The 15,866-nt window shown below is 42.1% G+C and overlaps 1 protein-coding gene and 1 long non-coding RNA gene across 25 annotated transcripts in view; one reads left to right on the forward strand and one right to left on the reverse strand.

Moving 5' to 3' along the window:
• MTUS1 (microtubule associated scaffold protein 1) overlaps window positions 1–15,866 on the forward strand; it is a 209,323-nt gene that overhangs the window by 173,843 nt on the left and 19,614 nt on the right. For all 24 annotated transcript variants that reach the window (XM_008168470.4, XM_065597998.1, XM_065597999.1 and 21 more), the window contains one exon: window positions 14,996–15,210. In XM_008168470.4, the coding sequence (XP_008166692.2) occupies window positions 14,996–15,210 (215 nt within the window). The remainder of the gene's footprint in view (window positions 1–14,995; window positions 15,211–15,866) is intronic.
• On the reverse strand, window positions 11,142–12,756 carry LOC135983972 (uncharacterized). The gene is made up of 2 exons (XR_010601856.1): window positions 12,362–12,756; window positions 11,142–11,387 (listed from the first exon to the last, which is right to left on the reverse strand). It is a non-coding gene; the product is annotated as an uncharacterized LOC135983972 (long non-coding RNA).

Here is a 15,866-nt window from a genome sequence, read left to right on the forward strand (position 1 = left end):
GATTAGATCAAAGCCAACACCACCATCTGCAGTTTGCACACCATTGCTCTGACTTGCCATCTGCAGCCCCTCTCTTAGCCTCAGGAACCATCACGTCCTCTTCATGACTCAGCCGTCCGGCTAGGTCGTTCTGTTTCTCACCCATTCCAGATGCAGGAGGTATCACTGTGCAATAGTCCAGCAACTTCATCAGTGATGAGTGGGGCCCACCCATTACTCTGGGTCCCAGTCCAGGGATCCTGTAGATGGCAGCCTCCTGCTGGGCCTCTTTAAGTTCCTTCAATGCTGCTACAATTCCCTGGGCTGCTTTCCCACAGCCCCAATACCTTCTTTGCCCTTACCTCCGGGCATTCAGCTACCCAGTCACAACAGCCAGTCAGAAGCTCCCTCTTGCTCCCCCAGTCCCTACCAACAGCTTTTCTGTCCAAGGTGCTACCTTCCTGCAGCATACTAGGAACACAGTCCTCACTCCTTGGGCTCCCTGCAGAAACTGTCCCGTCTCTGCTCTGCTCTGCAACTTCTCTTAATGGGCCTGCTGGCCCCAGATTGGCTGTTCCCTGCAGCCCTTCTCTAATTGACTGTGCTCCATGCCGCTTGGAGGACTCCCCTCCACTGCTCCTTCCTGGGGATAGGATATGGTAGGACCCCGGGGCCTCCCTTAACCCCTTCCACTTCTGGGTAGGGTGGATACTACATCACAGTGGCTAAATCTTACTTTCAGCAAAGCATACCTTAATGCAACTTCCTGAATTAAAAAGTGAAAAAGTGACTCTATACACCCTCCAGGTTTCAGAAATCAACCGCTTCCCCCGCCCCCCCAGCATGTGAGAGGGAAAGGATTTAAAACCTACATGGGAAAACTAGCATGACATTCAAAGTCGTCTGGCTTTTAACAGGCTTTGTTTGAGAAAGTCAGGACCCAGCACTTGTGTATGAGATGTATGAGCAACACTCGTAAGATATTATGGTTAACTAACTGTCAAGGCTGTATCCCCACTTTGAACTTTAGGGTACAAATGTGGGGGCCTGCATGAAAACTTCTAAGCTTAACTACCGCTTAGCTCTGGTCCGCTGCCACCATTCTCAAAAGCTAATTCCCTTCCCAGGGAAGCCTTGAGAAACCTTCACCAATTCCCTGGTGAATATAGATCCAAACCCCTTGGATCTTAAAACAAGGAGAAATTAACCATTCCCCTCTTTCCTCCCACCAACTCCTGGTGAATACAGTTCCAACTCCCCTGGGATCTTAAAACAAGGAGAAATTAACCATCCCCTCTTCTTTCTCCCACCAACTCCTGGTGAATACAGATCCAACCCCCTTGGATCTAAAACAAGGAAAAATTAACCATCCCCCCTTCTTTCTCCCACCAACTCCTGGTGAATACAGATCCAACCCCCTTGGATCTAAAACAAGGAAAAGTCAATCAGGTTCTTAAAAAGAAGGCTTTTAATTAAAGAAAAAGGTAAAAATCATCTCTGTAAAATAAGTTTGATTACCCTGTAAAGTTATTTTCCATACTGAAAGAGCTCAGAGGACCCCCCCGCCCCCAGTCTCAGGTTCAAAGTACAGCAAACAAAGATAAACACTCTAGTAAAAGGTACATTTACAAGTTGAGAAAACAAAGTAAAACTAAGACGGCTTGCCTGGCTATTTACTTACAAGTTTGAAATAGGAGAGACTTGTTTAGAAAGATGTGGAGAACCTGGATTGATGTCTGGTCCCTCTCAGTCCCAAGAGCGAACGACTCCCAAACAAAGAGCACAAAACAAAAGCCTCCCTCCCCCTCCCCCCGCCAAGATTTGAAAGTATCTTGTTCCCTTATTGGTCCTTTGGGTCAGATGCCAGCCAGGTTACCTGAGCTTCTTAACCCTTTACAGGGAAAAGGATTCTGGAGTCTCTGGCCAGGAGGGATTTTATAGTACTGTACACAGGACAGCTGTTACACCCTTCCCTTTATAGTTATGACACTAACACTAACAGCAGCAGTAGTAGTAGAAAGCTGATTTGTTCAGTAGATAGAACTGAACTACACTAAGACTCACTTAAGCTGATTTAAGGTAAGTATTTGAAGTTCTGATATGCAGGATGCTACAAGCACAGTTTAGAACTAGAAAGCCAAAGAGAGTCTGATAGATTCTCAATTTCGGACATTGATGTGATCATTATGGACCTATGTTCAAAGTTATAGTTGTAAGCACTTCTCGTTAATACATTTTTTTAAAATGTGCATGGTTTGAGGGCCTAGTAGCTTAAATTTGGCAGTGTAGAAGAACCAACAGATAGCAGTTTCATGTGGTATGTGCACTTTGTGTTGTCTTGTCTTAGACAGCTGTCATCTTACACAAACAACTAAAAACTCCTGCAGCACACATTCAACAAAACTTTGAGCCTTAAATTTCCTTCGTTAAAACTTAATTTACCTTTAGCCTGTTTACTTGTCTTATAATAACAAATTAATCTTGCTGCTGAGCTTGTTAAGCAAACTGCCATATTCTAGATTGTCCTGTATCTCTTTTTTCCTAGGGTAATTTCAGCTTAATTAAGGTATGCAGGTGGTGATACTCATGATACTAAGAGGCAACTTTTCCCATAACTACTGTGTTGCTAGATGGAACATCCCATGCTTTCATGTAGGGGATGGTTGTTGTACATATCTTTTTTTCCTTTTATGCAATTTTAGCAGTTAAATATGTTTCTGGATAAGTGGTCATGGAGATTGAGGCTAGGATTTTCAAAGGAGTAGTAATTCAAAGGAATTTGGGTACTAAGTCAGCCTCCTTTTGAAAATCACAGCCTGAAAACCTAAACACTGGAACTTAAAATGTAGATCTCTTCATTCCAAGGGCCCAGGTTAGTCATATTAAGCTAGTTATGTCACTTTTCTTTTTTTTCAATACACAAGCTAAGGGTGCAAGCTAACTTTTCTTCACCTGTAATACAAGATATATTGGAACAAGATATAGCAAATAAACAATCTTACATGGGTTAATCTGCCTCTGAAATATGCAGCTCTCCTGCAAATACACTTACTCTTCTGTCTGTAACTGAATAAGACCTCCTCCACTGCAATACTCCTCCAAAATAGCATGGGATAAACCTGACTCAGCATTATCATTGGTCCTTTGAAAGCTGCAACTCAAGAACCCTTTGTGTCTGAGGTGGAGGACTATTTGAATATTTCTTGCACAGTAAGAGGTGTTTACTAGAAATCTTGTTCTTCACAGTTACTCTATGGCAGTTTACTGTGTTCTCTTAGAATTCATATTTGCTAATTTGTCTGAACAAGTGACCTTTTAACGTTGGGATACAAAGGGCATTATTTTAGTGAAGGATTTAATATGTTTTGATACTCAGGATAATGGTATGCTCCTTGCAAAGGCACTTGTTAATGCAATTAATATTAACTTGATAAACTTTGCCATCAACTGAAAGGTCAAACCTTTGAAGGTACAATTAGACACCTGCAACTAGCCTGTGCCAGCTGACTTAGGCTCATGGGGTTCAGGCTGCAGGACTGTTTGTTTCATTGCAGTGTAGATGTTCTGACGTCACCTGCAGCCCAAGCTCTGGGAGCCTCCCACCTCACAGGGTTTTAGAGCCCAGACTCCAGCCTGGACATCTCTTCTGCAATCAAACAGCAGCCTGAGCCCTGTGAGCCCAAGTCAGTTGGCATGGGCCAGCTTCAGGCTTTGAATTGCAGTGTAGACATACCCTAAGAATGCAAAAGTAACTTCTAATCAAGTTCTGCAAAACAGTGTAGCAGATAGATAAAGCATTTATTTTCTCAATTGGTGGTTCACCAAGCACTTGCTAACGGTCCATCGAGAACTGCTTGGATGTATGGTGCTATCTCCCTTTGCTGCTGGTTGCTACATTGCATGAAAAGAACGTTAATTACTTTCCTAATATTTTCCTATGTAATTAATTGCTGTACTTGATTGCCTTGTGGAGCCCTCCCATTCACTGTCACATGAACCACCTCCCTTCCATTCACAATAGCTCCTAAAATGGGTTATATGCTATTAAAGCTTGACAATCCCAGTCTGTTTTGTGATAGTAGATACAAATGTTATAATTAAACACACATCTTTCAGAATTCACAAAATCTTCAACTTGTGGGATTCTTTCTTGGTCAGATGAGGGCATTTTTAAAAACTATTTCGTTTGTGAAAAATGACTCCTCCCCCCCCCCAATCATTAGCTCCCCTTCTTAAAAAAAATATTTCCCATAACTAACTTTAGTACTTTATTCTTTTTAATAAAAGGAGGGAATAAGACCAAGGAGTGTTCTGATAAAATCAAGTTAAAATGCATATAGGTACATGTAATACCTCTATGTTCAATTAAACCATGTATCCTTTTAAGCAACTTTCATTATATATGATTAAGGCTATGATTTAGTTCTGGGTATTTTTAGTAAAAGTCATGGACAGGTCATGAGCAATAAACAAAAATTTACAGCCAGTGACCTGACCGTGACTTGTACTATATACCCCTGACTAAATCTTGGCAGGGGGAGGAGTGCTGTTCTGGGGGGCGGGCATGGGCCAGTGGCACCAACTGTTGGGGGCCGCCCACCCACAGCTGCTCCGGCTGCCCCCAGGACCACTGCTCAGACAGTCCCCTGGGCCAGCTGCACTAGCTGTTGCTCAGGTGCTCCCCGTAGCCAGTTGCCCAGAGCTGCCTGAGAGCAGCCGGTGTGGCTGGCCCCAGGGATGCTTCAGCAGTGCTGGTGTGGCTGGCTGTGGGGCCACCTGAGCGGTGGCCAGTGTGGCTGTCCCCGGGGCTGCCTGAGCAGCTGGTCCCTGCGGTCAGCTGCTTGGGCGGCCTTTGGGTCAGCTACACCGGCCAATGCAGAAGCCACAGAGGTCATAGAAAGTCACAGAATCTGTGATTTCCATGACACATGAAGTCCTATATATGATGCCCAAAGTACATAATGGTACTTCTGAAACGATAACCGCTGTGTTAACTTCAGTGCTCTTTTTATATTAACTCACATATAACACATGGACATTACCAGGGGATCTTAAACATCTTTATTAGCTGTTTCAATGAATGGAGATTTTTGCAATCTCTAATTTGCCAGAAGCTGCACAATGAGTTTTCCCTCTCTTCATCCCATATTATGCTTGGTGCACTCTTGACCAACGGCCCTGCCATTGTAATGCCTTGGGTAGAAGAGGGTAGAATATATGATCTCCTTTTGAGGTTCTCTATTTACATGAGGTGTTACAACACCTGCTCTTTGAACATAATCGCCCATGTATGCGGGCCAAGATGATTTTGGTCAACATGTCTAATCTCAGCTGGTCCAAGAGCAGAAAAACATGTAACTCGGTGTTAATGTTCTGCTGCCAGTGTACAGTGGCAATTTTAGCTTATTCAACTAAAAGGGTGTTTTGTAGTGAACATCTGTATCATCACACTGGTTAATAAGAACTCAAAATGCAGTCTCCTTAGGCATTCCAGCCCTTGGCTCACCACCCAGACACTAGAATTTTTGATGAGTGGTTACTGAAAACCAGTTTCATCAGTTATAGGGTCCTTCTAATCTGAAGGGACCAGCCACCTAGCCAGGTCAATATATAACTCAGATCTTACCCAATGCCCATACATATGCCAATCCTAAAAACTATACGTTTAATAATAAAAGAAAAGAAGAATTATAAATGGTTACTAGATCATATACATACAAGTGATTGCAAAGTCCTTAAATCAGGTTTGAAGCAGTGGGAATAAACTGCTAGCTTGCAAAAGTCTCTCTGGAATCACCCAAACAGATTGGGGGTCATCAGTCCTTGTTTAGAGCTTTTTTTGTTAATAATCCAGACCAGAGAAATGAAGCAGGAAATGAAGACTAAATGGAGATGTCTCAAGTGCCTTTTTATATCCTCGGCCATGTGCATGGAATATTACGGTCTCAAATAAAGCCCACAACCCAGATGCATGGAAAATTATTGGCGCAAGATGAGTCCAGGGTCACATGAGAATATCATATACCCTTATATGCTTTGACTCAGAGGCAGCCATTGCCCATATTCTTTCTGAGACATCTAGAGGAAAGGCTTACTGGGAAGGATGAATTTCTTCAATGGCCCATTGTGAGCTGTATCTCCTTAATTGACTATCAAAATAACTGACTGGCCTTGATGTAAATTGTATTGGGGGCGCGGTGTTTACCCAGGAATACAACACATGTAAGATGCAAGTACGTAGCCAATATTCATAATTTCAGATACAAAGATGATACTTGGATTTAGCTAGCATAATCGTATTTGATAGACTAACTTTTCCATTGACACCTTACATGATACGCTTTGTATAAGATTTATGGAAATTGTGTAACAGTGGTAACAGTGATATAAGTGGTTACCTTTCTTATACACTGCATCACACTCAGCTTGAGCAAAAAATTAAAATTCATAGAAAGTATTAATTATGCTATAGGATTTTTTACCCAGTGGGAAAAAAATTGAGCACATCTGGATCCAGCACACTTGTGTGGGTCAGAGGAAGGTAGAAAAGTCTTCAGGTAAGACGCATTTCAGCATTAAATGTAAAAATAAACTTCAAAATAGCAACTAAATAGTACGTACAAACATGTAATTTCATATTAAGTACTTGCTGTTGTAATTTCCTCTCATTCCCATTAACAAACCTATTAAGATGTACCTAATTCACTATGTTAGTGTCTTGCTTTTGGTTACTGCCTGTTAAGGAGCTCTCTCAGCACCTATAAATCTGGCACAGTAGTGGATCCTCATGAGAATTAAGTAAAGTAAACCAGCAAATGACCATAATTTCCTGAAGAAAATGATTTTTGGTTTCAAAGTCATAACATTGATAGCTTTTAGTCCTTAATTAATCAATGAGTTAATATACTTAACACTGTGCATATATTGGCTCTTACTGGGACCAGAAGAGAGGCTTGAAAAATACTTGCATGAAAACATCTATGACTTAGGCACAATAGCTGAGTAAGTTCAGTTATTATGGTATGATATATATGGAGGGCAAATTTAGATTTTATAATGTGGGGATCCAGTACATAATTTGTAAGCATTTATTTAAATTATTTGCATTGAAAACATGAATTGAATCTCTGTGTAAGGAAGAAGAGTCATTGGCTTTCACAACAGCTTCTTAATGTAAAATCCATAATGGCTGCTACAGATTATCTGATTCACTTTTCACCTCTAGTAAGCAATATTCATTTGGGAAGGGAACAATCCTGAAAACACTTTAGTGTGTAATGCTTAGTTGGAACCTTGGGATTGATATTCCAAGATAACATTTCTCAACCTTTTCAGGTTGCCAACACCTTAAATGAAGTAAACTTTAACATCTCCCTTACATTTGCTATCAAAGAGCAAAACCAAAAAAAGTATCTGTAATAAGCCTATATAATTTGGATGTGTTTAGAGAGGAGTTGGCAGAGAATGCTTACCCTGGAAAGGTATATGGGAGTGTAATATTTTCTTTGTTTTAGATTATAATCTCTTCAACGCCTTGTGACCTGCCTGGTTGCCTTTTGTGACTCGGAGAGCCATGACCCACTAATTGAGAAACACTGTTCAAAAACAGTAGCCATATCCCCAAGCTTGTACACCCCATGGGATACAGCCGTGAGGAAGAATAGCAGAACCAATTCTTGCCAAAATCTGAAAAACCTCCATAAGTAAACAGAATACGAGGCTCCTCATGCTCTTAAGCTTCATGCTTCCTTCCTTCCCAACTCCCTTCTTGGAAACAAGATGCCATGAATAAAGCCAAATAGTTTGTTTGCTTTCCAGTATTGTCAGTCCCAAACATTTAAAAATTCAAGAGTCAGGCCCTCAGTTATCCTAGAGGTGGAGCAGATGAGCTACTTTTGTCAGTGCTAGATTAAGAGGGTGGCTGAAGGGAGCCTGGCCCAGCCTGTCTCTTTGACCTCCTTCCCCACATAATGCCTCTGAGAGGGATCGGATACAGTGCTGGAGATGTGTACTGGATCTGGGTGGTGTGAAAGAAAGGGGCAAGAAAAGCTTGCTGTGAACAATGGAGGTATGAGTGTTCCTCACCCCCCCCCCCCAAAAAAAAAGGCTGCAAGGGAAATGGGAAAATGTTAGGCAACCTAAGTATAGGGGTTGATACCAGCTCCCCTTATAATAATGGGTAGGGTGTGGAAAATTGTGGAGAGTGATTGGCACTCCTAAGTGGCAGAAAACAATAATGGATTTGTCTATCTGAAAAGTAAAGTATATTTTTACTTCTAGTTGCTAAATATAGTGTTCCCTATAATAACTGCGGTGTCTCAAAGGCTTAAAAAAATATTGCCTTAATGTTACAAATGAAATTGAACTGACTTAATGGATAAGTGGAAAGCACTTCCTTTCATCTCTGGGTTTTGTGGCATTTATCTACTGTTACATCTGTGCTCTGTGGATTTGTAACCATGCATAGTTCAATCTTTTATTGAATGTAATGTGTTAGCATGGTTGATGTATGGAACTGTGGTGGGAAGTGCTTTATGTTGGGGAGGGAAGGAGAGAGAAACAATGAAACAAAGTGAAATAGCAGTGAAACATGACAATTGTGAAGCATACACTTGTTCAGGCAGTGTACTTGATAAGGGGCTGTGAAGTGTAGGAGAAGCTTAAATGGGCATTTTTGTATTCATTTATTTTTAATGATGAAGTTTGCTCTACCAAAAGAGAGCATCCTCCAGTTAATGAAAATGTATTCTTCAAATCTAACTTTAAACACAATTTGAATAAGCAAAACATTTGAGTTGAACAAACTTCTCCTAGAGCATCTGAATTAATAAATAATTTTTTCTACATCAGGCTGGGGAATTAATTGGCTCTTTTTCAGTGTGCCTCTTATATTACTTTTGCCAGATAATATGCTGAAGAACTCTATACTTTTTAATCATGTTTTAACATGGTAGGGAATAGGGCTGTGCAAACTAGCCCCAAACAATTTGAAGTCTTGCCCGTCTTGTTGGCAAACAACTTAAATTTTTAAGAATTTACTAATTTTAAAATTTTGATAAATTTTAATCAGTGGATTGCTTGAAACACTGTTTCATATGCACTGTTCAATGCATTATTACCTTGGTTGATCACCTTGATCATATGGTTCTTCTGTTCCTCTAAAATGGAGAAGGAATATTGTTGATTCTCTCAAGACAACAGTCAGGGATTAGACTGTGACTGAAAACATTGTAGCTTTGGAGAGGCTAGGCTTCACCTTTCTCATCCAATTAAAACAGGCAGTATCTGTCCTGATCTATTCTACAAACTTATGTCCGTATAACTGCATTGCTCAGAAGTGTGGAAAATCCCTGCCCCTGAGTGACAGATCAACCTAACTCCCTGTGTAGACATCGCTATATCAGCTGGAGGGCTTCTCCCATCAATATAGCTACCGCTTCTGGGGGTGGTGAAGTGCCTACGCTGATGGAAGAAGCTTTCCTGTCAGCAAAGATAGTGTTTTCACTAAGCGCTACACACTGCGCTGCTGTGAGTCCCCTTCTTCCAAGGTCACCTTACCTTCTACAGCACGCTTTGAGCAGAGGAAAAGTCCTGGAGTTCTTCAGGGAAAGAGCACCCAATCCCTTCCTCCTGCTGCTGCAGTTCTGGGGGTGGCTGCTCTACCTCCTGGTAAATGTTACCTCTATCAAGGCCTCCAGCTCACACTTGTGAAGAGCCCAGTATTTTGAGGTGCCCACTCTATCCTCATTGTTACCTGCCTTTCAGAGGAGTTGCATGGCTAAAGTCTCTACCCCCTCAGAAGTGAATACTTCTGTCAGGTATGTCAATTTTAGAATGGCTTCTGCCTGAAATTTATTTTTGTAAGGAACCCAATAAAATCCTAGACTTTTTTCACAAAACCTATGTAAAGAAAACGTCACTCCTGTGAAAGTTTGCAAAAAGCAAACACAAAAGATACATATATAGCAAATAGGTATTTGGTTTCTAAATCACTGCAATGTTGGCAAATAGCTGGGATAACAGTTGGGAACCTGTGGCAGTGAAAATACAGCATGTGCCTAAACTCAAATCATATGCAACTCTCTGTGTGGTGTCCAGATTGATTTGTCTTCTGTCATGTTTCTTGTTACTGACTAATATATGCCTATCTTGCCCACTTCTTCCTGCCCACAAACCTACACCCTCCTACTCTATTAAACAACTCTTGGACACTGGAAATAAAGTAAAGTTGCATTATGTGGGATCTGTATGGTATACATCTCATTCATTCAAACATCTTCCACAAATGCGCATTTGTGGATTATCTCAAATTTCAGTGTGAGCTCTTGGTCATCTGATGACTATTATGGCACTTCCACTTTTCACTAATCACTTGTGTTCAAGAGTGAACTTCAGGATGTATTCACCTACCTTAGATTTTTTTCTGATTGCTCCTGTAGTGTCAAATCTGCAACCCTAGAAAATTATAACCTTAGTGTAAGAGATTTACTAATGCAACTTCCAAAGGTTACTTTTTGTCATAGACATCCCGAACTCTAGTACTACGATCATCTCTTAAATCCAAATTACAAACTGTCTGAACAGGAACTAATGTGGCTATTCACTAAAGGTGTGGGGGTTTTCTTTGACTTCCTCTGTTCTATTAAACAGTATGTATCGTCCAAAATACTTGAGGTGGCAGTTTAAAACACCAAGCGTCCAAGGCAATGTATGGATGCTTTAGTTAATATGCAAGTGAAGACCGCTTCTTTACCTAAATAGAGACAAATAAATAATCAGGACCATTCAAATAATGAAGCTGGATGGGTGTTAAGAGTAATGGAAGAACCAAAACAATAGATCATTTGAAACACTTTGCTACGATGCTCTCAAATTAAATAATCCATGTTAGCGATGACTGCTTCACGGTTATATCTCTCACCACCATGCTATAAACAGAGATCAGAGTTCTGCGTGCAGCTGTACCAGTGATGTTATCCACTGGCTCTCTGCCTGATACTTTGTATTGTTTTAATGACAGTAACCATCACTACTTACCCTTCCCTCAAAATACATAACTATGCCAGGCAAATATATTCAGTGACTTGCAGCTGACATGATATGGAAAAAAATTCAAATATTTAGCTTAGATTGCCAAAGGAAAAGGCTATTGTAACTTAGGGTTCTTTTAAATCTGTCTTTATTCCTCCTAATGCTGGTAAATGACAACTTTCTTCTTAAAGTAGCATGTGAAATCAGATCAGTTGCAAGCAATAATCAGGAATTTTTGTCCATTTGGGGCAATTATGCAGCGTTGTAGCCATATCAGTCCCAGGATGTTAGAGAGACAAGGTGGATGAGGTAGTATCTTTTAGTGGACCAACTTCTGAACAGAGAGCTTCTTCAGGTGAGTTTGTGGCAATGTCTGTCTGAAGATAAAAAGCTCAGTTTAAAAATGAATTCTGATCAGCAACCATCCCAGGCAGATGAATGGAGTTGGCAAGCTGCTGAAGTCTTTTGAAGATAGAGCTAATTTATGTAAATACTCACTTTACACAACTGTTTGTTACATAATGTGGCTTCACTGATAGTTCACTTGCAGACGGGCAGCAGGTTTGTATTAATTTTTGGTGGTGCCCAGAACAGGTCCAAGTCCCGGCCCCCCATTCCCTCCCCCCCCCCCCCCACACACCTGCATATCGGTGCACATAACAAAATTAATAGGGTGGGCCTGAGGGGTTTGGAGTGTGGGAGGGGGCTCAGGGCTGGGGTGCAGGAGCTGGGGATGAGGGGTTTGGGTTAGGGTAGAGGGTTGGGGTGTGGGGGGATGAGGGCTCTGGCTGGGGGCGTGGGTTCTGGGTTGGGGCTGGGGATGAAGGTTGTGGGAGGGGGCTCATCTGGGGCAGAGGGTTGGAGTGCAGGGGGTGAGGGTTCTGGCAGGGGGTTTGGGGTGTAGAAGGGGCTCAGGGCTAGGGCAGAGGTATGGGGGAATGAGGGCTGTGGCTGGGAGTGCAGGCTCTGGGCTGGGGCTGAGGATTTGGGGGTGGGAGCTCAGGGCTAGGGCAGAGAGTTGGGGTGTGGGGGGATGAGAGGTTTGAGTTGTGGGAGAGGCTCAGGGCTAGGGCAGAGGGTTGGGGTGAGGGCTGTGGGGTGGGGCCGGGGGCGAGAGGTTCACAGTGCAGGAGGAGGCTCAGGGTGGAGCAGAGGATTGGGGTGGGTGGGCTCTGGCTGGAGGTGCGGACTCTGGGGTGTGGCTGGATATGGGAAGTTTGGGGTGCCAGCAGGCTGCCCCAGGGCTGGGGCCAGAGAGGAGGATTCCACGGTCTCCCCCCAGCCCTTTCCCTGCCAGCAGCAGTGAGCTATGGAGGAGGGGCCCCCTTCTCCTCCCTGGCAGCACACTCACCTGGCACTCACTGCACGTGCTCCTAGGGACCGGGAAGCCCCCTCACCTCCCCTGTGGTGGGGGCAGGGGAGGGCTGCCATCACATGTGCATCTCCTCCCCTCCTCAGTCTGCCACCAGCACTGCTCCCTTTTGTAGCTGGCAGCGGCTGTCGAGGGACTGCAGCACGGAGTAGCAAGGCAGCTGCTTGCTGCCCAGGGCACAGGCAGGGACGCTCCGGGGGAGGCAGGCAGAGGTGGCAGGCGGGGCCAGGGGATGCTCCAGGGGAGACCTGGTTCTGAACATTGGTGGAGCCGGGCCCTCAGCCCATGCCCTGAATTTGCTGGAGCATGCATTGACACCACAGGCTCATATAATTCGCTGCCCCTGCTTGCAGAATTCCAAATGGATACAGTGCCTAAAATCAGAGTGCAAGTGTTAATCATTGTTACTCAACCTCCTTTGTTCTTGATGAATGAAAGGTAACTGTAAAGATGTAGGAATCTGACCGCTACAAAACGTCAAGGCATTCCGATTGTAATACTTAAGTAGTTGGGCCAGTAGTACACTTATAACCCCCATGCTACTCTTACACACTCTGCCAAGAGCACAGATTTTGGGGGAAAGACAATTTCTCTTTTTCTGTGCTAAACTGTGTGTGTGTGTGTGTGTGTGTGTGTTTGTGTGTGTAAAGAAAAGGCTCAACAGCCAACAATTATGTCTCGTCCAAGATTACACCTGTCGCTTCTGTGGGGAAATCTGCAGGGCACAAATTGGGCTCCTCAGCCACTTAAAAACCCACCAATGAACCCCCTTGGCAGACATCATCCTCACATTGCAGGCTAGCCGAAGAAGAAGATATAAAATTCTTGCCTCCATTTAATCCAAGGTTATAGTATCCTTTTAGCTAGGTCTCTGTTTATAAATATCTTAGATAAGCCTTTAATTTTCTTTAATAATCCTTGAGACTGCATGGAAATGAAACCTTATACAATGGTATCCAGTGGTCAGCCTTCACTATCCGGACTATACTGCCATCACTCAAATGTACTACTGGATTTTCCCTTATAATCATACTACTTGTATGCAGATGAAGGTGTATAGGGCAGGGCTTGTTCAGCCAGTCATGCTGCTAATGGAAAAATGCATATGTGTTGGGGGAGGTGTATGTGCCCTTTTGCTCTGAGTTGTGAACATTTATATACAAATCTGCTATGGTGGAATTCATAAGTATAGATACTGGACTGCAAATCGGAAGTTCAAAGTACTTAAATGGGGAGGGGGAAGAGAAATTTAGTTCTTTGTTAAACTGGATTAATGGAAACACTGAAGAAACATTCTGTATTCTCTAAAAGATTGCTTTCAATTCTCCATGCTGCCTGTAACTATCTCATAATATTTCTGCTCTATTCTTTAGAATGTAGCCTAGTATACTATGGGTTTCAAAAATCCTGGATTGACAGGCTAAAGCAGTCGTGTAACAGTGAGCATAACTGGCAACACAGTACTCCATTGCTGAAAGTACATAAGAATGTATGTTCTAAATTCAATTTCCACCTGTTTCATTTCTTCTTGGAAAACAAAGAGTTTACACACCTGTTGCTAGGCTTGGTATAGTGGTAATGCGTGGGTCGCTGGGACAGTGGATATTAGCTGCTGGAAAATATATCTTAAATGATTCATAGAATGTTATCAATGATTTCTGAGGGGACAAAAGGCTAATAGCAGGTACACTGGAAGGGCAGCATACAGAAGCTTGTCCAACTAGCACTTTGATATTGTGGAGAAATCACTTTTCTCTTGTCTATCTCCATGTAATTAATGTGTTAAATAGGTATTCATCTTTCGGGACATAGGACTTTAACACTTCAGTTTATACATTGAAAGCATAAATAGCTAAGTTTGAACTGACATACTACTTTGAGGAATCCAGTAGTGAAATAAAATCCAATTAAGTGAAGTGGTAAATCCAATTAAAATCTTCATTAGGGCACTCCAGTCTCTGTAGTGAGAAACATGTCATTGATAAATTTTCTGTTGTGAACCACTGTCATTTTTAACAGTAAATGAAGTGCTTTTCCCCTTTTTTTCCTGATTTTAAGGCCCCATCTATACTTACAGAGCTGCAACAGCGTAGCTGTACCGATACAGCTACACTGCTGCAGCGTGTGTGGTGAAGACGCTCTACACCAATGGGAGAGAGCTCTCCTGTTGGCATAAAAAACCAACCCCCTGAGCAGCATAAGCTGTGTCGGCAGAAGCTCTCCCGCTGACATACTACTGTGCACACAAGCGCCTACATCAGCGTAACTTACGTTGCTCAGGGGTGTGCATTCTACCCCCTCCCCCCCAAGCAACATAAGTTTTACCAACGTAGGCTATGTCTACACTGACATCTAACTCTAAACTTAACCCTCAGCCTGGGAGGCACTGAATTGTCACTGTAATACTTTCCAAGAACTTACAGACAGCAGATTGCCTCTTTAGGGAGCCTTAGAGGTGGCACTCGTTTTACAAGTAAATTATATTTTGTATCATAATCTTGCTCTGTGGAATTTCCACAGCTATCTTTAGTACCTATAACATAGACAAGCTCTGTGAAATTATGATTGGATTTAACAAGTCAAATTACTGACTCTTCACTTTTAAATCTTCAGTAACCACTTCTGCAGCCTGTGAGAAATTGGAGAGAGACAGGAATGAATTACAAGCTGCTTATGAAGGGTTCGTGCAGAAGCTAAATCAGCAACACCAAAATGATCTGACAGAGCTGGAGGAAAGACTTAAACAATTTTACACTGGAGAGTGTGAGAAACTACAGAGTATCTGTATTGAAGAAGCTGAAAAATATAAAGCACAACTCCAAGAGCAGGTCTGTGGTATTTGAATTAGAAGAGTTCTCTGGGGCTTTTGAAGCTTCCTTTGAGATATTAGTAACTCAGCTACATCAAGTTTCATCTTGTACAATTTAACAGAAGCAGCAAATGTGCTTAACCAATAATTCATTCCTTTCCTTTCTATAGTAAACAAGTTTCAAAACAATCATGTTTTTATTCTATTAATGTTACCACTTAAATGATTTACCTTCATCTAAGATTAAACTCAACTTGATCTTGTTAACAAAATGTGTCTCTAAAATGTTTTCTAATGCTTAAATATTAACGAAGTACTTAAAATACATAGGATAACTAGAAATGTGTTAAATTCAATATTGGCTTTTGTAGCCTTAATGGTCATTTAAAGATTAAAGCTTCGAGATATAGCAAAACTGATCTAGTGTCATCTGAACTACCTATACTTTGAAGCTGGCAAAAGTATCTAAGCCTGTTAAACACCTTACTGCTTTGATCAAACGTCAGGTCTTTCTTACCTACAAAGCACTGCACATGGTTTAGTTCCTGCTATCTTAGACTATTTATCTCTGCTTTTAACTCAAGTTAGCAGCTCAAATTCACCCCCAGGCTCTATTATAGGTTTAACTTGAGCTGCTAACCTGAGTAAAAAGTTGTGCCCTCTGTGCTATTTTAA

The sequence above is a fragment of the Chrysemys picta genome, chromosome 5, assembly GCF_011386835.1.
Source record: "Chrysemys picta bellii isolate R12L10 chromosome 5, ASM1138683v2, whole genome shotgun sequence".
NCBI classification, from domain to species: domain Eukaryota; kingdom Metazoa; phylum Chordata; order Testudines; family Emydidae; genus Chrysemys; species Chrysemys picta.